Genomic DNA, 23827 nt, shown 5'->3' with positions numbered 1-23827 from the left:
AGGAAATGTCAGTTGATAGAATTATTAGCAAAAGGTCCATGGATAGTTCTGACAGGTTTCAGGCCACTGAAGAAATACTCCGTTTTTCAGACTCCTTTTGAAAGTTATTTTGTCTGTGTCTCTGCCAAGTCATGAGAGCGGTGGCCAGTTGCTCCAGCCCTCAGCTTCAGAGCCCCACAGGACGCAAGTGTCTCTGAGCAAGATTAGCGGAGGCCCAGGGCCGGCTGGCGCTCCCGAGCTCTAATTGATCTGGTTTAGGCCAGGTCTGTCAGTATTAGTTTCCTGGGGCTGCTGTAACATGTTACCACCAGCCAGGTACCTTAAAGAACAGACGTTTACTCTCAGCTCTTGAGAGTTAGAAGTCAGATTGTAGACGCCAAGCTTCCTCCAGTACCTCTTACAAGGACACTTGGATTAGAGCCCACCCGATGATCTCCTCCTAGCTTGATAACATCAGGACCCTGTTTCCACAAGGGTCACATTCGCAGGTACCAGGGATGAGGACTTAACTGTCAGCTGGATCACAGTTCTCTGCTCTAGTCACCCTGGACTAGGAGACGGGGTGCTTTCCTTGGCTAGGCCTGAGTCACATGCCCCCTGGAACGAGAGCACGTCAGTTCCCAGCCCTCGTGTGGCTTGGAGGTGGGAAGGAAGGTCCCCAGAGGGAACTACTTTGTGGGCAGGCCCAGGACGCCAGCCACAGAAGCAGCACCATGAGGGCTTCACCAGCACCGAGGTGGCCTCAGGGGCCCCGCTTCTCGGTGTGCGAGTGGTCCCGTGGTCCCGTTCTCCTCTGTGGCTGTCCTGCGTGCTGCTCTGTGGGATGGAATGGGGACGAGGCAGCCTTCTCTGCACGTGTAGCCCGGCCCATCCATCCTTCAGCTGGTTCCTGAGCCTAGTGATGGCCACAGGCAGGGTAGGCGGTGTGGTCCTGAAGCTTGGAAGAGAACGAGCCGCCCACTGGCTGTTCTTTATCGTCGGGGTTTTTAACAGCCATGGGAGGCAATAACAATACCGTGGGGGCAGGAGAAGGTCGCCGGAGGGTTCCATCCATGGAGAAATGGAAAACTACCCACTCCCTGGCTCCGCTGCTGGCTTTCCAGTTGGCCACTCATTTGGGGATGGTTTCGTTTGCTTAGTTTTTCTCCTGCCCACCTGGTCCCTAGCGCAAAGTCCTAAAGCCCTTGTGCCCAGGCAGGTCTGCGTGCTCGTGGCTTGTGTTCACACTTCCCGCGATCTGCTTTATCTCCTTTATGACAGAGATGTGGCCACCGTTTCCTTTTACTGGAGCATAGGAGGGCACAGGTGGGAGGGAGACGACCCAGGCTCACCCCATACACCAGCGCGGGGCCTGATTTCTCAGAGCCTCCGGGTCCTCTGCAGAATGGAAACAGGAGTCCCCCAGGCCTGCTCAGTTGTCGCAGTGGCCCCAGCTGACTTCCTGTCGGTGGGTTTGTGCATGTCTGAGACCCTGCGCACAGGCCACAGGCAGGTCTCATTAGGCGCTCCCCGTCGGCCTGGCAGGTGCTGTCAAGATGCCCTGGGAGTTGAGAGAATGGAACGTGATTGCTTCAGATCAGACAGGGAGTTGGCAGAAGCAGAGCCTGGTGGTAGGGCAGGATCAGAGAGGGTGCCGCATGTGCTGCCCAGTGAGGCCTAGGGCCAGGCTCACCACCAGCAATGGACTGGTTTGAGAATGCTGTGAGCTGCTTTGGGAGGCGGGGAGGCGTGTGCGTGGAGGGAAGTTGAGGAGGCAGTGTGGGTGCTTGGGTGCTGGCTTTAGGACAGCAGGGAGCCATGGAAGGTTTTTAAGTGGGAAGAGCACGTTCAGGAAAGGTATTTAAGCAGTTCTCACCCAAGGTGAACTGGGTTTTTCCCAGACTAGAGCCTGGATTCTGAAATTAGTTCTGAAACAGCAAAAATGTCTGCACTGGAGAGCGCAGCTTCATCCTGATGACTTCTCTGACTGCGTGCAAGCCAGGGTCCCAGCTGGTTTTGGAGTGCCCTCGTGCATTGAGGGAGGCCCCCTACCCTTTCTACCAGCCTTCCTGCTCTGTGCATTAGTGGCAGAACCTCATCAGGGGGAGGCAGGGCGGGGCACTTGGGCGTCATCAGGGGGTTGAACTCAAAGGCCTTGCTGACCCAGCCACCTTGGTTACCTGGCTGGTCACCTTGGTTACCTGGCTGGCCACCTGCCAGGAGCTGCCAGAGGCAGATTGCTACCAACTGGGGCTGGCCAGGACAGAGGGGCCCGAGGTTTGCTCAGAGAGGTAGCCGGCCTCTGCTTCCTCCTGAGAGGAGGCTCCGAGTTTGGCTTGACTCTGAGGCTGGTGTGTGCGAGGAGGGCGCTGTCCTGAGTGTCATCGCCAGACTTGGAACTGTAGATGCAGGCTTCCCTCTCAGGCTAAGGGCACATGGCATGGGTTGCCATTCAAGGTCTGATTCTTCAGGGTGGATCTTACGAGGGTAGGCCCTTCAAAGCCCCTGCTCCCTGCGCTGGAGCCCTGAAGCCTGCACCTGCCGGGCCCCTGGGTCTAGACCCAGTGTGCCATGGTGTCAGCGTATTTTCCTTCTTCTTCCTCTTTCTCAGTGCTACAGGGAACCCCTCTGGCCAGTCCTGCAGACAGAGGTTGCATCCTCTCCCCAGTCTGCAGAGCTGGTGTGCCCGGGCCACTGACCTTCCCTTCCTTCAGAATGCTTGGTCCCACACAGGTGAGTCAGTTACTGCATAGAATGACCTGGCACCTCTCAGTTCCTTATCTTCAGAGCCTGTGGCTCCTTTCTGGTCCCTGATAATCCAGCCCTAGAGTGTCTATCAGCAGCTTATCCTCAAGCCCTCACTTGCTGGCAGGCAGCTAAGCTGGTGGCCATGGCCTGGCCTAGGCTTGGGTTAATTTTATGCTGTGACTTCTCTATAATTCCCTGCTTGGCCTTAGCCATGTTCTCCTTCCTTTTGGCCAGACCTCTGCTTTCCCCTCGATTGCAGGGGGTTGAATCAGATCGACTTTGACTCAGGTACCTGGCCTACACGTGGCTTATTTTTTACCTTCTGTTCTTTGAATTAGTGACCAGCACTCGGCCGGGTGTCCCCGGTTCTGCTGTTCCCTTTCTCCACCAGCCAGCTCCACTGCTGCGTTTTCCCTGGGCATTTCACTTTGCTCTTCTCCACTGGCTCCTACTCCATACACCCCCAATTCCCCTGCTGTCTTTGGCCCCCAGGGAGACGAGAGAGAGAGAGGAGAGAAGTGAGCAGCTGGTCAGCCATTCACCAGGTGATTGGAGTTGAGGACTCGAGAACTGAGAGGAGAAGGCTCTCTTTTTGCCCAGCACTTGGAGTGGGGACAGTATGTGGATTAGTGGACTTTGAGGCTGTAAGTGGCTGAGGAACAAAAAGTTGAAGCCTGGACTGTGGCAGGGTGCGAGTTGGAGCCATTGGAGGTAACAGGGAGGGGTGGGCAGGTGTTGTGGGAAGGACTGTGAATGGGCTCCAGAGGGCCTTAGGCAGGATGCCAGCCCTCTGCTGCTGGGGTCAAGGGGAGCTTATGGTTTGGGTGTGACCTCTGGACCCTTGGAGAATCCTGTAGCAGGTGCCTGGCTCCAGCATCCCCAACCTCGGGCTCACAGGCTGTGGTTTTCATCCAGCCGTAGATGAGCATTAGCCTCCTGGCTGGGCAGAGGCCCCCAAGTGGGGTGCACTTTCCTGTCTGGGGCACTCTGTTCCAGGTAGGTGGAGCCCCATGGGAGAGGCTGTTTTGGAGCCAGGATGGCATTTTCCCTGTTTGCCAGACCAATCCTGTTGGAAATAGCCCCCGAGATAAGAGACTTTCAGTTAGTGGCAAGACTAATGCATGAATTCAGTGTCCTGTGCAGGACCCCAGAAATATGCAGGTGTGGTGATGTCTGTACCTGCTGTCTTCTTTCCTGTGGGCATTTCCTGCCTCTATCCCTAGCTGGGTGATCTTGGGCAAGTTACTTTACTTTATTTGCGACAGGGTCTCCCTAACTTGTACAGGTCGTCCTCCAACTTGGTGATCCTCCTGCCTCAGTTGAGATTACAGGCATGCACCACTTACCACTATACCCAGCTTAGGAGATTTTTTTTTTTTTTTTTACTTCTCTGGGCTGGGGCTTTATACCTCTTTAGGCCATGAACCGCCCCTAGCCCACGTGACTAATCCTGGGTCAGTTATTTTGTGTTAATGCCAAGAAATTTCTAAGGCTTTCCTCATAGCCTGTGATGGGAAGTTGGCGGTGGCTGGACAAGGAAGAGTTTCGGCTCCGAGTCACACTTGGGAAAGGATTACAGCTTTTATTTCCTTCTGCTGTTGCCACACCCCTCCCCCCACCTTTTTTTTTGCTCTATTCCTGAGCTCCCTAGCCTTCTTGGAACCAGAACATGGGTCACCCACAGACCCCAATTCCTGGCTGCTGGCCCAGCAGGAGAAACGTAGACTAAGCACAGGCTTGAATTCTAGGTCTGTGCCTCAGTGTCCTGTTGGGGCCCAGCTCACCCTTGTCCCACTTCCTGGCCTTGTCTCTGGTCTTAATATCTGATCAACACCCTCAAAGTGGGTGAAACCTCAGCCTCAAGCAAATCCTGTTGGCAAATGGCTGTGAGTCAAGGGGTTTTGGTGACCTCAAAATGAGCTCAGCTCCAGCATCAGGGCCCAGTCGGGGTTGGGAGTAGAGCTGCTTGGTGAGCAGGGGACCTCGTATGTGTTCTTAGCCACAGGTGAGCCAAGTGGCTATTGTTATCAGCTGAGCATTCCCTAGGACCCTGGGCACAGAGGGCAGGGCGTGTCTGTCTGCGCCACCTGTTTGCACCTTGGCTGTGCTGCCGTGGTGTTCAGGCATCACTGGGCTCCAGCATTAGTTTCCTTAACTGTGCCACTGTGGGGATGCGTGTGAAGGCTCCAAGGCCGAGCAGAGTGCCTGCACGTGGCAGGTATGCGATATTGCCGTTTCGTATGCGGCCTGGGGTGTTCAACACTTCAGGAGACAAGGGCTGGGGGTGATGGGATCCTTGCTCAAGAAAATTGTGTGAACAAGGGCCAGCAGGCACTGCAGTAGAGGTTGGCTGTGTTTTGGGGTTCCCAGTGTCTTGACTCCTCCCAGTTTACATCTGATGACACTCTTCCTTATGGTGCTGGAGGTGGCACAGAGGACCTTGCCCTGTCCTCCCCTGCAGAGCCCTGTGGGTGCAGTGCTGGTCGGGGTGGCTTTGCAGCAGAGGCAGGAGCCAGGTGGGGCAGGGAGCACTGTGCCTGGGTTTGGGCTGCATGGTGGGCCTGCCTTGGTGTGCTTCCGGCAGGTAGCCTTTGTTGTGGGGGCCTGGCTTCTGAGTGGGGCTCTCCTGACTTCCTTCAAGGCCATTTGCTGCTCAGGTCAGCCCCAGATTGTTTCTGGTGCCAGCATCCCAGGGCCTACTGGTTTCAAGGATCCAGAGTAACACATGCGCAGAGTAACATAGCAACAGGACAGCCCTGCTGCTGCCCAGGCAGGGTACACACCTGCTGTGACCAGGGACAGGGAGGGGTCCTGCGAAGCTTCTGCTTGGAGCTGTGCATGCTGGATGTCCTCTCACCTCGTCCAGAGGACACCTCATCAGGTGGGTGTGCCTGTCTCTTACAGGTGGGACATGCAACCTCAGGGAAGGCAAGTGACTTACCCCTTCCCCCAGGTTGGCCAGTCCCCTCTGGGCAGGACTGCATGACCAGTTCTGCCTCCCAGGCTTGGCTGTGTCCCACTTTGTAGGCCTGACCTGGAGGATGACAGTCATAGGGAATGAGAATGGCAGTTGTCCAGGGAGGGCACAGAGCCACTTCCTGCCCAAGGAGTGCTGGGTGGCTTTCCAAGGAGGGAGAATTCAGAGAAGGCTGTGAGCTGGTGGGAAGACTGGGGGATGGCCGTGGCAGACACTGAGGCATGAGCTAGCATCGGTACTGGGGACTTCGGGTCTTTGGAGTCTGTAGTGTGTGGGGGGACTGTCCCCAGGCAGGAGTGATGGGCAGGATGCCATGTTCTCTCTTCAGGGACCTCGAACCCATTTTGTCAGTGGTGGGGAGAGCCTGGTGGGCAGAGACCTAGAGGCCTTCTCCTCTCCCTCTTCACTCCCCTGCCTTGCCCTGCCCTTGGCTTCAGGAGGATCTTGGGCCCTAGCTCCACTTGTGCAGGAAGAAGCAACCGTGCTTCCTGAAGCCACAGCCTGGGACCTAGCTCACCCCTGTCTGCTCTCACTCAGACCCTGTGAGCCCTCATTCCCCTGGTTCGAATCCCAGGTCTTACCTTTGATCCTAGAAAATGACAAACATAGTGAGCCTGCCAGACGTGTGAAGGTATAGTTTTTAAATAAGCCAGTTCAACCTAAAATGAGCGGAGAGTTGCCTGAGTTCATAGATGATGACTGGGCATATTTTTGTCATCTTGAATCAGGTGAGGCACCTCCTGGGGTGGTCAGCATTTCCCTGCTCTGGCAGCAGGAGGAGGCCCCGTGGAGAGCTGGGAAGGGGTGAGAGCACTCCTGTAGTGTTCTGGAGGAGCGAGAGGGCCACTGGTCTCCTCTTACCCACCCTGCATCTGTGTAGGAAACTGCCGGGCTGGGAGCACACAGAGCTAGGTCGTGTGAGAAGCTGAGGGCCCCTGGCTCCTCCCAAGACGCTGTGAGGTATGGGTGTGCCTCCTCTGTTCCTAGTCATGTAAGGAACACAGTGAGGTTCAGGGGCTGCTCACCTCTGAAGATTGTGATTTCCATATATATACATATATATTTCTTTCTTTTAGTTGTACACAATACCTTTGTTTTTATTTATTTACTTTTACATGATGCTGAGGATTGAACCCAGGGCCTCGCATGCGCTAGATGAGCACTTTACTGCTGAGCGAGAACCCCAGCCCTGCAGGTTGTGATTTTATAATTAGATTGTTGAGTCCGCGGCCACGACCAGTCATCTGTGCATTGTGAAGATGCATGGCCTCCATGGGCTCAGGTGGGCAGAGCAGGGAGGTGGGGGGCATGAGCAGGGGCAGGTAGAAGGGGTGGGGCAGTGAGGCTGGGGGGGCTGGACCCTGGCCTCAGCACACTGGCTTCACTTGGCAGAGCGAGGGGAGGCATGGGACTTTGAGCAGGGATGAGCAGAATGAGCCTCAAGGAGCCACAGTGGGGGCTGCGTATATATGGGGTAGCTCCAAGAATTTACTCCAAAACATGGAGACATCTTTAGGCTCAGTTCTGAGAAAAATTGAGTAAGAAATAGGTTCAGGTTTAAGAATAGTTATTTTCTGGCATGCTCTAAAGTGCCCTTTCCCCTGGTGCCACGTTGTTAGGCACCTGGAGTGTGCTGCTGGGTCCTCAGAACTCTCCTTCGGCCTCCTCAGATCCCACGCTCCTCACCCTCTGAGAAAGTGTGTATAGGTTACTGCATCCTCTTTTCTGGGGGATTTGTAATTGTACAATTAGGAGCAGCCAAATGTTAAATGGTGGGAAATTGGTTCAATAAAGTATGCTTTATTGGCCTTCTAGTGACAGTACTTCAGAAGAATATGCAATGTCACAGGGATATTGTCGTTATAGCATGTTAATTTAAAAGTAGGTTCCAAATTTGTTTGCATGGCATAACTTCAATTTTGGAAAAATGTACATCTAAAAATTGGAGGGGCATATGGTAATATGTTACGAGTCATCTCTGAGATCAACTTAACTTTGGTGTGGCACTGAGGGTGTAAGTGGTAGAGCACTTGCCCAATGTGTGCAGGGCCCTGGGTTCCATCCCCAGCACCAAAAAGAGAAGGTGTATAAGTAACTGGGAGTGCAGACATCCCTGACAATGGGCATATATTGATTTGATCATGGAAAATCGACCCATTTTTAAAAGCTGCATTTCTTTGCAGTCACATCTGGACTCTTTCCATCTACACGGGAGGAGGCTCTATTCTAACCTCCAGGCCAGCAGGGGCAACTGTACATAGTCAGCGTGCATGGCACGAGTACCTGTGCTCCATCTTGAGCTCTTGGCCCCCCTTGTCTGAGGCCGGGTATGAAGTTTAGCCCTTTGCTCTCTGGCTGGGTGTCTTTGAGTCTGTCTGGACCTTGGGCTCTGTGTTGTGCAGTGAGGACAGGGGGCGAGGGGGACCTTGAAGGTGGGTGCCTGGGTGGGTCCTGGAGTTCCTCTCTTTCAGTCAGGGGTTGCCATTTCCTTTTCAAGGGAGGCCCACCCTTCACAGTTCTCAAACTATTTTTAATGCTCTTTGCTGAACTTTGAGCTTTGATTAGAAGACAATGTGAGTTTGGCCCTTGGTTGACTCTTTGAAGAGGGCAGATGCATGTGTGTGCACACAGGTGAGCACACAGGTGGGGTCTGACATCCTGGGCTAAGCAGTGCTGGCCTTGGCCTGCCTTGTCATCACTGTCTAGTTAGCTGTGCAAGGGGCATGGAGGTGGCTTTGTCCTGGGACCGGGGAGGTCTGCTTGGACTCAGGGGCTTCCTGTGCAGCTCCGAGGATTAGGACTGGCTTGGCCCAGAGCAGAAGCCACCCAGGGAGCAGGGGACAGCTCTGCAAGGGGCCCCCTTGTCCAGTTGCCTGAATGTGCAGGCCTCTCTGAGAACAGCCCTGACAAATAGAAGACACTGCCCTAGAGGAAAGGACGGGGACTCCCAGCCGTCCCATGTTCTGTGTGTGTTCTGTGGCTTTCCTGGTGCCCCAACAGGCACTGTGGTCAGGGAGCCCAACCCTGAAAGCAGGCAGATCCCCTTTGGTCCCTCAAGGTAGCTTTGCCTTGGCCTCTGCCAGTGTCTCTCAGCCCCTGCCCTCACTACAGCGGCCCCCTGCCTTGCCCTGCTCCGCTGTGTTTGGGTGGGAGAGAAGGTGGTGCGCTGTTGGTGATGGCCCCAGAGCTGGGGTCCCAGTGCCGTGTTCTTGGGGAGAGCCCCCTCCCCAGGTGCTGAGCCCATGAGTTGTGAGTGGAGTGAGGTCTCAGAAAGCTGTTGGGACTTGGCGGGAGCTGCGGGGAGGTGCCACCTCCAACAGCCAGTGTGGCGAGGGCCAGTTATCGGAGGAGGTCACGTTTTGTCACTTGTTGGTGGCTGGGAGTATGTGGAAGGAGCTGTGTGTGGGTGTTGGGGGCCCAAGGCACGTTTCTGCCCGTGCTCTCAGTGCCGGTGGCTTTACCTGGAACTCAGTAAGACACCGCAGTCCTCTGCATGCCGTGCTGGAGGGGTGGCTGCTGGCCCGACCATGTGCCCTTTGGACATTCCGGTTCACTGCACCTCTGCAGGCCCCACCACCCCCCTCCCGGGGCAGCCGCTTCCAGTTGGGTGGGGACAGTGGTTGGTTATGTTGTCTGCTTTGTGGCCGCATGGTGGCTGACTGGGGCCCTCAGGAGGGATAGGCTCTTCTGACTCCGCTGACACCCCTCCTCCCCCCAGCCATTTCCATCCCCTCTGAGGGTGCTCCTTGGGGACCAGAAAACTTCAAATTGATGATCCAAGTGCCAGAGCCAAACTGGAGTGAGGCAGCCACTTGGCACCACACAACCCCTCCCCCAGCTCATCTAGGCATCTCTCTGCAGCCCTGGGCCTGAGATCCTCACGGACAGGCCAAGCTCAGGGTGCTGACCTATCCGGGCCTATGTCTGCTGATTCTAGGAAACCACGGGGCCAGTAACCAAAGGGGAGGCTCTAGCCCCAGCTGCCGTCTGCAGCCGGAGGGAGTGTCCTGAGGAGGCTGAGGGCCTGCAGTGCGGCTCCTGCTGACCCTGGCATCCCCAGGGTTTTCACAGACGATTTTGAGACTCTACTTCTCTTTTTTATGGAATATTAAAAAAATTAACATTATATCAAATTCCAGATTGGAAACTGCCCTAAGGATTCTTTGGGCTGGAAAAAAAAAAGGAATATAGAAAGAATCCTGCTTCCTGTCTTAAGAAAGAATGTATGCAGGCTTTGTAGAAATTCTCAAAATGTTCCTTCCTTATTGTTGAAGAGAGTATTTTGGGCTTGGAGAATTCCTAGCCCCTTATGGTGGGAGCTGCCGGTTGCCATTCTGGGAGGAACATGGAGATAGAGGCAGCATTGAGACCCTGGAAGATTTTCCCTGGTAAGCCCAAAAATATCAATCCCGGGCCTGTTGCCAGGGCGGGTGGAGAGGGAGATTTGGGATATGAAGTGGGGATGCAGATGGGAGTGGCAGCTTTCTCAGATCATCAGTTCTTGGAACCAGACCACAGGCCTTGGCATGACCTGGGACCCTTGTGTTAAAGCCTAGACCCAGGCCGAAGAGGAGGAGGGTGGTGGCCCATGTCACACTGTGGGTCAGTGCCAGGTCCCACGCTTGTGCTGTCTTTCAGAGCATCATGGTTTTTGAAGTTCTTATTTCAGCCTTGTGTTGCACCAGGTTGTGAAAGAGACAGCTGCCAGGTGTCACACGAGGTGCTTCCAAGGGAGCCGAGAAGCCCCTCTGCCCTTCCTAGAGCCCTTGGGGCTTCCTCCCACACTGGGAACATTGGCTTCCAGGCCTGTAGTTCAACTCTCTGCAAAACCTGCACCCCTCCCCACATGCCCTCACCCACCCTGGACTCCAGGCTGCTCCCACGCTGGCTTTCCTCCTTACTCAGAGCAGGCCCCCAGGTCTCTCCAGTTCTTCCTCGCTGGGTCTCAGCCCAGATGTGTCCTTAGAGAGGTCTTGCACTTGTTTGCTGGGACAGCTATGACCAAGTACCATGCACCAGTGGCTTCACAGCTCTGTGGATTTTCTTCAGTTTTGGAGAAGGGGGTTTGAGGTCACAGGGTGGGCAGTGCTGGTTCCTTCTGAGGCTGTGAGGGACACTCTGCTACTGGCCAATCCTGTGGCCGCTGGGGCTCTGCTGGCGTCTTTGACCTGCCTTCTTTGTCCACATGTCATCCTGCTCTCCACCTTTACCTTAGCATGGCTTTGCCCTGTGTGCTGTGTCCAGGTCTCCCCTTTTGACAAGGATGCCAGGCACATGGGTTTAAGGGTCTACCCTCTTCTAGAGTGACCTCATCTCTTCCAGTCACATTTGCAGGAAGTGAATTTCCAAATAGAGTCACACTGTGGGGCAGTGGAGCTTGAGACATCCCATTTTTCATGGAGCACAATTCAAGCCGTGCAGGCCTCCTGTGGCCGGTGCCTGCTCTGCCTCTCAGTGCCTACTCCACTGCTGCGGTGATGTCACTGGCCCCCTGAAGTTACTGTTATGTCCTCATCTGCCATCCCTGTCACCTTCCCTCTAGTGTCACAACACAGTTACTCCCAGAATTCATGCACTGATCCCTGAATAAATAAGCAAACGAGCGAGAATGGCCCTCTGCAGCAGGTGCTGGCTCTGCTGAAGCCCGTCCAGAGCCTTCGTGGACAGCTGAGGGCGCGGTGGTTTCCTTGATTTAAATCCCATGTCCAGGTAGAAGGAGGGTTGTTGTTGCCGTGCACGCACTGTTTCCAGAGTGTGGCAGTAGGCTGGCGCCCTCTGTGTTTTCACACCTGCTGCTCTGCTGAGTGTAAAGATGCCCTTGCCCTTGGTTGCCACCTCTGTCTGGCAGGGAGCACGTGGCTCGTGCAGGCTGCTGTGGGTGTCTGCCTGCTGCCTTCTTACCTTCAGGGAAGGGCACTGGATTTCAGGCTGGTCAGTCCTCATGGGGAGCCCCCATGAGAGGTGGGTGAGGAGGGCGGGAAGGGCGGGGGTCGTCTGGAATGGTGGCAACTGCCTCTGAGTCATCTGGCTGGAGCTCAGGGAAACCCACACCTCGCTGCAGCTCACACATTCATCTTTGGGACCGTCAGAGGTGGCAAGGAAGTCCATCCATTGGGACTGCCACTTGCTGCCTCTGTGCCCTCTCCTTGCCCACTCTTAGGTCTGGAAGGGTCCTTGTCTGGTGACTTATCTCATCCTTGTGCTCAGCTCTAGACATACCGAGTGGCAGGGTCTCTCCAGACGTTCATGGTCGTCTTGGGGGTACATGACAGCCCTGGAAGCTATAATGGTGACCAAGTGATTGTGGCTCCTTCCTGTGCCTCTCTTGTGGTCCTTGTCAGAGCCATGGTACCTCTAGTCCCAGGGATGGAGGCCTGCTGGTGTAGTTGAGAACACGGCTGCCTCTGTGGCCACTTCTGCTCTGCGAAGTACATGCCCTAGGCTGGGACTGGGGTAGCTCTAGTGTCCTTGCTTGATCTCTGGCCCAGAAAGTCCTGAACTTCTTTTCCCTGCCGGGCCCAGGATGTCTGTTATTCCTGGGGCCACTTGGGACTTGCAGAATTTGTTGGCTGAGTGCTTTTTCCAGTGTCCCTTCCTAAGCCAGTGTGGGGGATCTAGACCTAGGGGCGGATGGGACAGTGCTGTGTTGAGGTTGATCAAGATGATGGCTGTTAGGGAAGGGAGTGGATGAGGATTTGTGATCAGAAAACGTCTGGGCCTGCCCCTTCTTGGTAGTGACCTTTTGTGAGTTACCTTATCACTTTCAACCTTCATATTTGCTTGACAGATGCTTGGGTGGGTAGATAGGTAGTGGATGGTGTGTGTCTGTGCCACCTCAGGAAACTAATTCAGTGCATGTTAACTGACCCCTGGCACTATGCCAGGCCATTAGGAGGAATAGGACATAGTCCTGGCCTTGGTGAGGGCACAGAGGTACAGGCACAGAGAGCTCTTTCTGCAGCTCATGAGGAGCAGGGTTGGCGGGGCTGGGCGGCTTCAGTCCCTCTGGAGTAGGATACTGAGTCAGTCAAGTCGTCTGAGTGGAGTGGCAGCCCTGCCACCACATTAGGCCCCTGAACCTGAAAGGCAGTTTCCATTTGGCATTGGAGGTGGGGTCTCTCCCAAGAACTGTGGCCAGTGTGGTGCTGGAGGGACTGAGTGCAGAGGAGTGGCAGGAAGGTGCTCATGCCCTGTGCAGGGCCCTGGCTGCCCAAGGCCCGCTCTGGGCCGGGATCCCTGCTGAGGCCCCACTTACCCTCTCTGGTTCAGTGCTGGAGCTGGTGTCATGGCTCCTTGGTACCCATAAGGACATGGGTTCAGTGTAGTCACAAGGACCCAGGCACTGCCCACAACTGCCTGCCCTCTTCCATCGTTCCTGGCTCCAGAAACCAGAATCCTATGGCCACTACTTTGTGAGGGCCCAGGGCAGAGATGCCCTGCCTCACAGGCCATTGTGGGTCTAGTGAAGTAACACACATGGCGTGCCAGAGCTGGGCCTGGCATACAGTGGGCATCTGTGCACCTTAGAGCCCAGGTTCTCTTTCCACATGCCACTCACCTGGCAGTGAAAGGTTTAGGTGCCTTCAAAATAGCACAGCATGGGAAGGCCTCTCTCCTTGTCCCTCGGGCCCCACCTCCCCACCCCAGGGAGGCTGCCACACAGTGCCTTGGGAACACCTTGAGATGCTCTGTGCAGGCCAGGCAGGAGAGAGACACCCTCACACACTGCCTTGGGGCTGCTTCTCCTTAGAGGTCGCTTTCCAGGGTTTTCCACAAGTGATTCAATCTGATCCTCCTTCATGGACTTGATTTATTAATTTTGGTGACTACAAACAATGCCTTGTCTGTCAGCCACCAGCAGGATGGACTGACCCAGGGTCCCAACCCCGGCATGCCCAGCGATCCTTCCATGGGAGTGTTCAGAGATGGCTTCCTGGTTGAATCCTTCTGTCTCTCCAGCTGGGGTTCAGACCCACCCCGCTTCTCCTAGGGCTGTGGGCAGGATTGGATGGGGACCCTATTGTCGGACCCCAGGCAAACATGCTCCTACCTCTGGCCCTGGCAGATCATGCCTTGGATCACGTTGTGGCTGCCTGTCACTATAGGGAGGCATCTGGTCAGCTGTACAGTCAACCCCTTTCTTCCTGAAGAAAGCAGGCTTAGGACCCTGTGTCCTGGAGCACAGGGACCTGGGGCATGGAGGCACCTCCCTTGCTGACGGGTTGCACAGCCTCAGCTTGGTTGTTTTCCCTCCTAGAACCTGCCTTGCCCCTTCTGTAGTAGACACAATGACCCTGCCTCCCGAGGGTATGAAGACCAGGTGAAATACGTGTGTGAGCTGCTCGGTTTAACACTGGAATATGGTAAGGTTGTGGCAGCTCTGGTGGAAAGATTGATTAGGAAGGCCACACAAGGCCAGAGAGACAGAGTGAAGCCAGAGAAAATCCAGCCTCACGTGAAGACTGATGAAATCCCTGTTGGCTGACCTGATGCAGTGGGCTCAGCTTTGTTCATGGGGTGTTGGTTGGTGCCTGATGGTGACTGTAGGAAGGATGGTTTTCACCCTCACTTTGCAGGTGAGGAAATGGGCTTACGGAGGTGAGGGATGCCCAGGTCTGCATAGCTGGATACAGCCTCTGTCCTCTGACCCCAGCACCCCTCTGCTCTGGGAAGGGACTCCTCTGTACCTGGGGAAGCTTAGGAAGAAGGGAGTCTGCTCCGTGGAGAAGGGAGTGCAGAGGGCAGGGGACCCTGCGAACCTCCTCCTGGCACAGATTGATCAGTGGGACCGCCCCACCCACACCCCTGCGTGTGTGTGCACACGGTGCCTCTGACGCTGAGGTGCCGCGGACTCCTCGCCACACTGGCTTGGACCTTCCTGCTCCTTCCCTTTTTTCTTTGCCAGCCTGTGACTTGTGCTTTCCCCTCAGGACAGGAAGAGATGCTTCTGGTGACAGGGAGGGTTTGGTTCCTGTTCGTCTTGGGCCCAAGGGCACCACAGTGAACAGTAACAAAGACAAAGCAGCCCACTTGGCCGAGGCACTTGGGATCAAGGGACCCATTGGGCAGATTTAGGGGACGGGCTTTGCCGGATGCTGGAGGACAGCCAGGTCCGTGGTGTGGCTGTGTTCAAGGTTTCTGTCTTGTGATCCTCGGGGATCAGACAAGTAATCTTCCCCTTACAGGATAAATCCCCGTTCCTTGTCTCCTCCGAATTCTGAACTGTAACTAAAAAATGAAAGAAAGGAAACAAACCCAGCTGGGCCGTTTGCTGTCATTTACTCTTCTCCCTATTTCCTGTCCCTTCCCTATTTATTTTTTCCCAGCAAATGAAAGAAGACAGCATTGGGCTTGAGAACACCTGTCTGGGGGTAGGCTAGACTGGGCAGCTCTGTGTTCACAGATGACCCCAAAGTCCTGGTCGCTTAAGCCCTTGAAACACTCCTCACTTGTGCACCAGGGCCCGGGACGGGGAGGCTCTGCTCGTCACAGGCAGCCTGTCTCCAAGGTCACTGGGCCTGGCCAGAGAAGGGGAGAGCCCCACCGGCCCTCACACTTGCCATTAAATGTTTTGCCTGGGAAGTGACTTGGGCCACTCTCCCACAGGGTACTGGCTAGAGCTAGTTGTGGCCGGTTTCCCATGACCCAGTAGGGGCAGTGCCCTCGTACCCAGAGAAGGGCTGCTGTCCCTGTTACCCTACTTTGACATTTTGTGCTTCCTCTCTGGTGCTTCCTGTGGCAAATGCCGTTTCACGTGGTTGTAATACAGGCACATGCCCTTGTCCGCTGAGGCCCTTCACTGTCATTTAGTGGCTCTTGAATAGCCCCTCGTGGTGGTCGGTGAGCCCCTTACTGCACAGCTGTCCCATCTTGGCACAGGTCTTTATTGTGTTTCTTCTTGACGACATGGCCTCTGAGAAGTTCCCTGGTCCAGAGGCTGTCTCACCTACACGTTCTTCGTAGGCCGACACCCCAGGGATAGGCTCTCTGGGTCAGAGGCGTGGGGTGTTTATCTTTTTAATCTGCTCCTGAGCCTGACTCTGTGGCACTGGGTGCAGACCAGGGCTCTGAGCTCCTGAGAACACAGGGTCAGCCTGTTCTCGCAGAGCCATGCTTGCTGGGTGGCTCTTTGAAATAAAGTTGCTGGAAGTTTCCCAGGATGTTGGAACTACCAGGCATTGTCTTTTGGCCATTTAATTGCCTTGGCCCCTTGTCTTTTGGAGGGGAAATTTTGTCCACTCCTTTGCTGTAAGTTGCTGCTTCTTCCCATTACGTAGTAATTGGGAAACAGATTCTGAGAGACCGGGGACCTAGGTCAGGGAGCATGTTCTCCAGCCTCCCTCCCTGGTCCTGGGCTGAGACTTCTGGGAGGACCAGCTGCATCTTGGTCCAGCCTGCTGGCAGGTCTTGGTGAGCTCCAGCTCTGGACCTTGCTGAGGGACACGTGGGGCTCCTTTGGAATGAGCTGCCTGCTAAGGAAAGCCTTCGTCTCCCTGCCTGGCCACCTTTGGAGCCAAATCCTGCCAGGAGACACACTGCCAGCACTGACTCCGGGGCCTGCTCCCTTTTGGAACCTGTGGGGAGCCCAGACCCGACCTCTCCTGCACAGGGGCCCTGCTGCTGCTTGTGAACCCCAAACCTAATTGGGCAAACCGTCCTGATTCTCAGCTCCTCAGGAGGCTACAGAGGCGTGGAGAAGACCCACCCTCTCGCCTCTCCAGCCACTGTCTCAGCCTTGGCCAGGCAGCACTTCTGACACAGGGCTTGCCTTGAGGCCACAGTTGGAAGTTCTCTACTCCACAGAGGTGCACGGGGGGAAGGGGGCTGAAGGAAAGCTGGGAACGTGGGAGCCTTAGGAGTGGAGGGTACTTGTTTGGCTTTGGCTGGAGGGACACCTGGGTTTCCATGGTGCTGTGACCCCTGTGCCCTTGGGTGTGTCACTAAACTTTTGTGGCTGAGTGACCTCATCTGTGCTCCAGGTTGTCGATGTTTGTTAGCCAGCCTGTAGCCCAGGATAAGCCCTTTGTAAAGGCTAATTGTCATCATGAACCACAATGGTGAGCTCTGGTGTGGCAGCACTGTGGGGACACTATTGTGAGTCAACCAACGGTTGCAGCATCCAAACTCTGGCCTGTGTTGAGCTCCCACTGATGCCAGGGAGGCTCCTGCTGGCCCGTGAGTGTGAATACAGAGGAGCGGAAACACGATGGCTGGCGTTTCCTGAGTGTGTGGCACTCCTGGGCGAGATCCCGTTACCAGTGGGCATGAGGCCACGAGACGGCAGCAGAGCCTTCAGCCACAGCGAGCCTCCACATGGCCCTGGTGCAGACAGCTGTGAGCATCGGGCGTCCCTGTGTGCAGGTGCAAGGAACAGCCCTGGGTGTGCAAGAGTGTGCGCGTGCCGGGCCTCGAGGCCACCTGCATTACAGATGGGGCCGTGAAGGTTCCGGGTCCTCCTGTCTGTTTCCCACCGTGGCTCTGTTGTGGCTTTGTGAGCCTCCGGGTTCTTTGGGCCTGTTAGACCTTTTCAGGAAGTGCAGCAGGTTCTATGGTCCTGGGTACCAGGTGCTTCGCAATGAAGGACTCCGCAGCCAGAGGCGATGAGCAGCCTGCAGCGGGCGAGAGTCACTGCCTGAGTCCAGTGGCTTGTGATCGCAAGTTATGGTGCCATCATCCAGGGATGTGCCAAGGGTCCTGGGGACATAGTGAGACAGGAGTTCTTCCTGTTCAGGGTGGAGTAAGTTGAGAAGTATAAAGAAAGATTGGACTTTGCTTTGGGACTCACTGCCGCCCTGTGAGGTATAGGGAGGAGTTGGTGGGGAAACTGAGGCAGCAGGGCTGGGTGGGTCTCCAGGACTGGCTGCCTTGCCTATCCCTAGTTTCAGTCTTGGGGAGGTGGGCATGTGTCAGGGCCTCACTGGCCTAATTACCAGGCTGGGGATGATTAGGTTAATCATTTTAAAAGTCAGAGGTGACTCTTGGGCCACTGGGGTTTGCAGGCTTTGTCCCACCTCCTAGCCCTGCCCCCTCCTTTGAGCCTTGCTGACCTTGTTGCTGAAGGAAACAGTGGCCCCTTAGTCTCCCCAGCACCACACTGACCGGTGTCCAACACGGGCCTCACACTATGGCGTGACTTGGAAACGAGCACCCAGACTTCCTCTGGCCTCAGCGGGGGCCCTTTCATCCAGACACCCTCACTGTGCCGAGAGGGAGAGATCAGACCCCTCCTGCAGAAGAGAACAGGAAGTTCCCGGGAAGCTCCCTTTCCTGAGGGCAGGGTATAGTCAGAAAAGCAGCAGACCACCTGTCCCAGGGTCACTTAGGCCTGGCCCTTCCCACCCCATCTGGGAGATGGGCCTCTGTGTGTCCCCTCCCCTGAGGTACCCCCTTGAGTCCCCTCCTGACCATGTCTCCTTTGCAGAGTCCCCTCCTAAGGGTCCCTCTTCTGCAGCGTCCTCTGCCTCCACTGCCCTCCCCTCAGGTATTCTGGGGGCCTGTCTCCTCTTTCTCAGCTAGTGAGGAGAGACTTGAGGCTCTTGAGGCATTTTAAAGGAAGAGAACCCTGTGGGGTGATCGTAGCATGTGTGATCACTTGAGGGAACATGGTGCAGAAGTCTTTAGAGCCACCAGGGCCCCACTTGCACCCTGCAGGAGGCCTCCCTGCTGGGGAGGGGCCGGGCCCCTGCGTGTCCTGAGCTGTTGTTCTCCTGAAAGGGCTGCACTGGCATAAAAGTGCTTGGAAAATACACAGAGGCAGGTGGCTGGCTTCCAGAACTCCACTGTTTACCTCAGCAGCTCACCAGGAATGCCAAGAGCTCATTTTCCAAACAGTCCGCGGTTGTCAGGTCTACAGGCCTCAGGGTGATGCCAGGGGTGTCCCCTCTGCCTGCCTCCTTCCCCAGTCATTGGGGACCCCAGTTCCTGGCAGGCTGACTTGTCTCCCTGTAGTGTGGGGACAGGCCCAGTGTGTGCCAGCATCACTTGAGTGACCCGCTTTTCTATGGCTCTCTGGGTCTGGGAATACTGGCCTCTTGTCCTGGTGCCCGTCACAGTGGAACGTGGCAGAAGCGGGTGGGTATTCCGAGTGCCCCCCCTTCTCTAGCTCATCCCACTGGCTTCTGTACCTTCCTTCAAATTCAGGTGTCCGGGGGAGGAGGGTCAGGGGATTGTGATGTGGGGTCTACACACAGAGCCAGGAAGGCCCTTGTGCTCTCCTTTTTTCCAAGGCAGAGACTGAGACTGGGGGATGACAAGCTGGTGGCCTGGCAGGGACTGTACGCGGCCTTGCTGCCCAGCCTCTCTACTTCCAGCTGCCTGGCTAGATTGGCCATTTTTCCTTCCTGGGCTCTTGGTGTCCTGGCCTGGGAGGGTCGGAAGGTTGTCCCCTGGTCCTGGCCTTGCTGTGTGGACCAGCGTGTGCCCGAGTCTCAGAAGATGTCTGGCTGGCCCTTCCCTTCCTCACCCAGGAGACTAACAGTTAGGAGACTAACCCGGTCCTGCAGGTTCGTGGGCCCTTGACCCCTCCCCACGGGCGGGGGGGGGAGTGTCAAGTTCTTATTGGGATGTCTGGGGCACCCCTATATAGAGGTGAGCCCTCGGCATCCTTCCTGCAGAGTCGAGGACGTCAGGAAAGAGCTGCCCGTTCTGAAGTTAATAGAAGGGTTGCGGAGGGACTGTGTGTGGCCAGGTGGAGGAGGGCTGAGGAGCCGAAAAGGGTGCCTCAGTGGGAACAGGAGCGGTGGAGGACAAGGAGACCAAATTTGTCATAGGAGCCATAGAGACGGTGGCCGTTACGGGAGAGGAGCTGTGACAGCAACCAGGAGTGCATCTGGAGGGTGGCACGTGGGGACAGGAAGGTGAACACCCAACCTCTTTCCTCTCTGCTGTGTTTGTGCCCTGACCCAGCCAGAGGACCAGGAGCTAGATGGTGGCCTGAGGATAGCTGCTTGGGGCATGGCTGGCACTGGTCAGAGGGCAGTGGTGGGTGGGGAGGGGGATTGAATGCTAGGCACCACTGTGGGTTCCCGTTTGACTCCCAGCAGCATCATCGTTCCCACCCAGATCTAGGTAGGTCTTTAGTCTGTGCCTTGCTCTCCTCACTTGAGAGATCCTTTCCCGGGATGGCTGGAAATAAACTGGAGCAAACACATAAGCCAGGAGCACATACCTGCTTGGAATGACCCCTCCTAGCTGTTATTTGATTCAGCCTCCATCCTGGAGGAAGCTGCACTTGGGGGTGGGGCTTGTGGCCTCCTCTGGCCTCTTTTGAAGCCATTGTGGGGGGTCAGCCAGGTGCAAGGCTGACGCCACTGCCTCCAAGGGACTGTCCTTGCAGGTGGTAGTGGCCATGTGCCGGCAGCAGACAGCTGGCGGGTCAGGAAGCCTAGCGGCACGTGCTTCTGGTCAGGTGGTGCTGGCTGTCAGCTCCTAGCTCTGGCTCCCTTGGGGCCTGATCTTCCCAATCCCTGTCCTCTTAAAAAAACAAACACATTCCCAGTGAGCAGGCTGAGCAACCCGGACTTCCACACAGCCCCCACACCTCCGCCAGTCAGGCCAAGCCCAGATCTCGGTATGCAGTGAGTAGCCGCTGGTACTTGAGGCAGCAACTCCTAGATCTGCTGAGACCACCAGCTCTGCTGAGAGTTTTCATAGTTTTGTGGAAGGAATATCCACTTAGATCCAGGGTCGGATCTGCTGTCGGACTTGAGTCATTTTACTGAACCTCTCTGAGCTCTGGTTTCGGTAGGTTGTGGGCTGAAGAGACATGTGCATTAATGCTTTCTCTAGACGGCCACTCCACAGCCTACTTGGGTGTGTGTATTTTCTGCCCCTGGGTGCTATGGGGCTTGGGGACCAGAAGTGCAAACACAGAGGCTGTCCTCAGCAATTAGGAGAGACGAGTTGTGGGGCTGTAGGGGTCTCATCCTGTCAGTGGGCCCTTAGGAGCTTTGTCCTCTCTGGTATGCTGCAGAGGCTTGTGGGTCCCCTGGCTTATGCCTGGGGTAGGTAGTAGGGTGCAGTGGCCTCAGGTGCTGAAGTTGCTCTCTGTGTCCCATTACAGCTGAACCTCAGCCGGCCGATCGAGGAGCAGGGCCCCCTGGACGTCATCATCCACAAGCTGACTGATGTCATCCTTGAAGCCGACCAGAATGACAGCCAGTCCCTGGAGCTGGTGCACAGGTTCCAGGTGAGTGAGGCTGGTGCCACCCAGCTGAGGGGCCTGCAGGAGGCAGAGGAAGGCTCAGGAATGGCTGAGTGCTGTCTGAGGGCTGAAGCAGCCATTTGGATGTGTCATCCACAGAAGTGACTGTGGCACTGGCTGAATGTGGTTTCAGAGGCAGGTACTTTCCTACAAGCGAGGCCTCGGTCTTCTTGGGCAGAGTGTGGAGACTGACACCGAGCATAGTTGGCACCCTGCCCCTCCTGCCTGTGTAGACATGGCTAGGCCAGAGTGTGGCTGAGTCCAGGTGTGGCCTCTACACCTCACACAGGCACAGTGTCCCGACTTGGCATCCAGAAGGGACCCTTTGCTGTGCTTGGAGCGAGGACACCTCCGCGGGCCTTCGTGCCAAGGCTTCCCTTGGAGGAGAGCCCCCTCTGCTTGTCACGCTGACCCTGTGTGCTCCTGGATGCACACGGCTCAGCTGTCTCAAGAGTCCCCTCGGCTGTTCCCTGCTCCCCACCCATTTCCCTGGTAGCCTCCTTTTTGTGTGGACAGATGTGATTCTTTCCTCTAGAAAATGGCTTAGGGGTCACAAGAAGCAAAGTCACATTATCCATGAAAAGCACTGAAACAGTGGGTGTCCTCGGCCTCCCCAGAGAGACGGGTGCCTGAGCTAGCACTTTCCATATGTGATAATTGGAGAGGTGACATCGTTTCTTTCTGTCAGAACAAAGAGGCTCTTGTCACATAATAGCCATCCTGCTGACCAAGTTCTTCTCTCCCACGTGGTCAGGGTCGGTGGCCTCAGCCTCCCTCGCTTCCCATGGCTCCCACCCGCTCCCTTGGCCGCTCCTTGCCGCAGAGCCCACTTCCCACCTGGGAGTGATGGGGACACAGTGGCAGCTGCTCACAGCCTCCCATGTCTTGGGGGTGGCAGGCAAGGTGGGGTTTGTCCCCGTGTTGTGCTCTCCAGGGCCTCTGCTCTTCCAGCAGCTAGATGTCCTTTCTGTGTGCTAGACTCCTGTGCTTTCCTAGGGCTGAAGCCATGGGAAAGGTGACTTGTGCAGCCTCAGTTTTCGCATTTGTGAGTTTCTTATTTTTCTTATTTCCACTCCTCCCGTTGGTCAGGAGTCGATATGAAGGGAGGTGTGAAGTCACCGTGCTCAGCCCACCACACGCCCATGAGTTCCTGCTGCACTCTGGGAGCTCTTCCAAGCACTGGGGTGAAGACACGATCCACTGCTTGCCCAGGCCCTGTCCCGTAGCAGGGCTGGGCTGAGATGATGCACTCCTGTGTCCATTTTATCTCTGCAGCCCCTCAGGGCAGGGTTCCCCCGCCCTGCTTTACGGCCCAGGAGACTGAGGCTTGGAAGCATGCACGGTGCACCCATAGGGACTGGGCAGAGCCAGGGTTCAGTCTTGACTTTTTTAGGGACCGGCTGTGTAATCCTGCAATTGTGGCATTTATGCGACCTCTTGAGTCCTGGTCTCTGTCACCATCCTGGGTGCAGCCCCAGCTGGTGGCCAGCAAAGTAGGGCTCTTCCTTGTCCCTGAGCTGTCTCCAGGAGGCTTTCAGGTGTCAGTTCTTGTGCTAGTGCTGCCTCAGGCGACATTCTGGGGAGCACAGCTGAGCCTGGCAGCTGCATAGATACCTTTGGGACAGGGATTCCTCCTGAATCCCTCTGAAGGATGATGGTCGTGCAGGGACCTCCTGAGCAGCTCCATTTGTAAGGCTGGGCGATGTGTAGTAAGAGCAGTTGTGACAGCAGGAAGCTCACAGAGCAGCCACGGGGCACCAGGCCCTGTTCTAAAGCACTTTGTGCACATTGGCGGGTCTGCTGTCGAGCAGGAGGCTACTCTTATTCCCAATGTGAGCGAGGAATGGGTGGAGGAAGGTTGGGTGGCTTCTCAAGTTAGAAAGTGGTGACTGGGGTCTGAACTGTGTCAGCTGGCTGGACCCCACTCTCCCCCACCTGCCAGACTCCATAGCAGACTCTGGACACACTGCCCGGTCAGTGCCCCCAGCATCAGTTTCCTTGTCATTAGAATGAGGTGCTGGTGGCTCCTCCTTCCTGGGACAGGCAGCAGTGTGTGGGAAAGTGCTGGTATTTGCTGAGAGCCTTCCTGCTGTTGTAGCTGCCATAATGGCACCACCGTTACTTTGGTTGGTAATGTCTCTCTGTAAGGGCCAGGCCCCCGACTGGCCCCAGGGTCCCTGGCGTCACGGAATAGCTATTCCATCCTCATTGCCCCAGACACCCTGAGCTTTCAGCCCAGGGCAGGCGATCGCAAATAGCGGTGAGAGCTGCCTTCTGTGTGCCTGCTGTGGGCAGAGAGGGCACATATCAGGGGGGCAGGATGTGCAGCTTAAGGCTACCAGGTACAGTGGGGATCTTGGCTGGGTCTCCAGGTCTGTCCCTTCCAGGGTACACACCCAGTGGTCCTCAGCCAGGATAGTGACCTCATGCAAGCCTTCCAGCCCCAGCATTTCTGGGATGAATTTTCATTCATCGTGGGTTTCAGTGAGAAGTCAGATGTCTGATAAGGCCAAGAAGTTTCCTCCTTTATGAGAACAGTCCCTTAGGGAAGAGTGTGCTCCCTGTGCTCTCCAGAGGACTCAGAGGGGAGGAGCCAGCAGCAGGTGTGAGAGAGGCTGGCAGCTCCAGGGCCAGGACACAGAGGAGGCTTTTGCTGACCCGTCGTCCCCTGCCACTGACTGACAGAGGCATAGGCTCAGAGCCGGGCCATGTGAACTCAGGGATGACCCTCGACCTTGACCATGCCCTTTGTTTTCAGAGTCTGTTCGAATGTTCTTTCTTGAGACGTGAATGAGGAGGTGTTGGTGTGGCTTGTGGAATGGGGGGAGCAGGGAGGCCACAATCAGAGGAATGTGGACTTCAGGAGCAGGAAGCAGACCTGGGGCATGGGCCTGCAAAGCAGCCCCCCTCCCACCCCCCCC

At 55.9% G+C, this 23827-nt stretch overlaps 1 protein-coding gene across 1 annotated transcript in view; it reads left to right on the top strand.

Moving 5' to 3' along the window:
* The first annotated feature begins 2679 nt into the window (after positions 1-2679).
* Positions 2680-23827, top strand: part of Itpk1 (inositol-tetrakisphosphate 1-kinase) — a 78435-nt gene continuing 57287 nt past the window's right edge. Inside the window, exons 1-2 of the mRNA XM_048799223.1 lie at positions 2680-2712; positions 20766-20891. Of these exons, the coding sequence (XP_048655180.1) occupies positions 2695-2712; positions 20766-20891 (144 nt within the window). The 5' untranslated portion in view covers positions 2680-2694. The remainder of the gene's footprint in view (positions 2713-20765; positions 20892-23827) is intronic.

Source organism: Marmota marmota, unplaced genomic scaffold (genome assembly GCF_001458135.2).
Source record: "Marmota marmota marmota unplaced genomic scaffold, marMar, whole genome shotgun sequence".
Classification (NCBI taxonomy): Eukaryota; Metazoa; Chordata; class Mammalia; order Rodentia; family Sciuridae; genus Marmota; species Marmota marmota.
The sequence above is the reverse complement of the archived record's forward strand: the minus strand, read 5'-3'. Positions and strand labels throughout refer to the sequence as shown.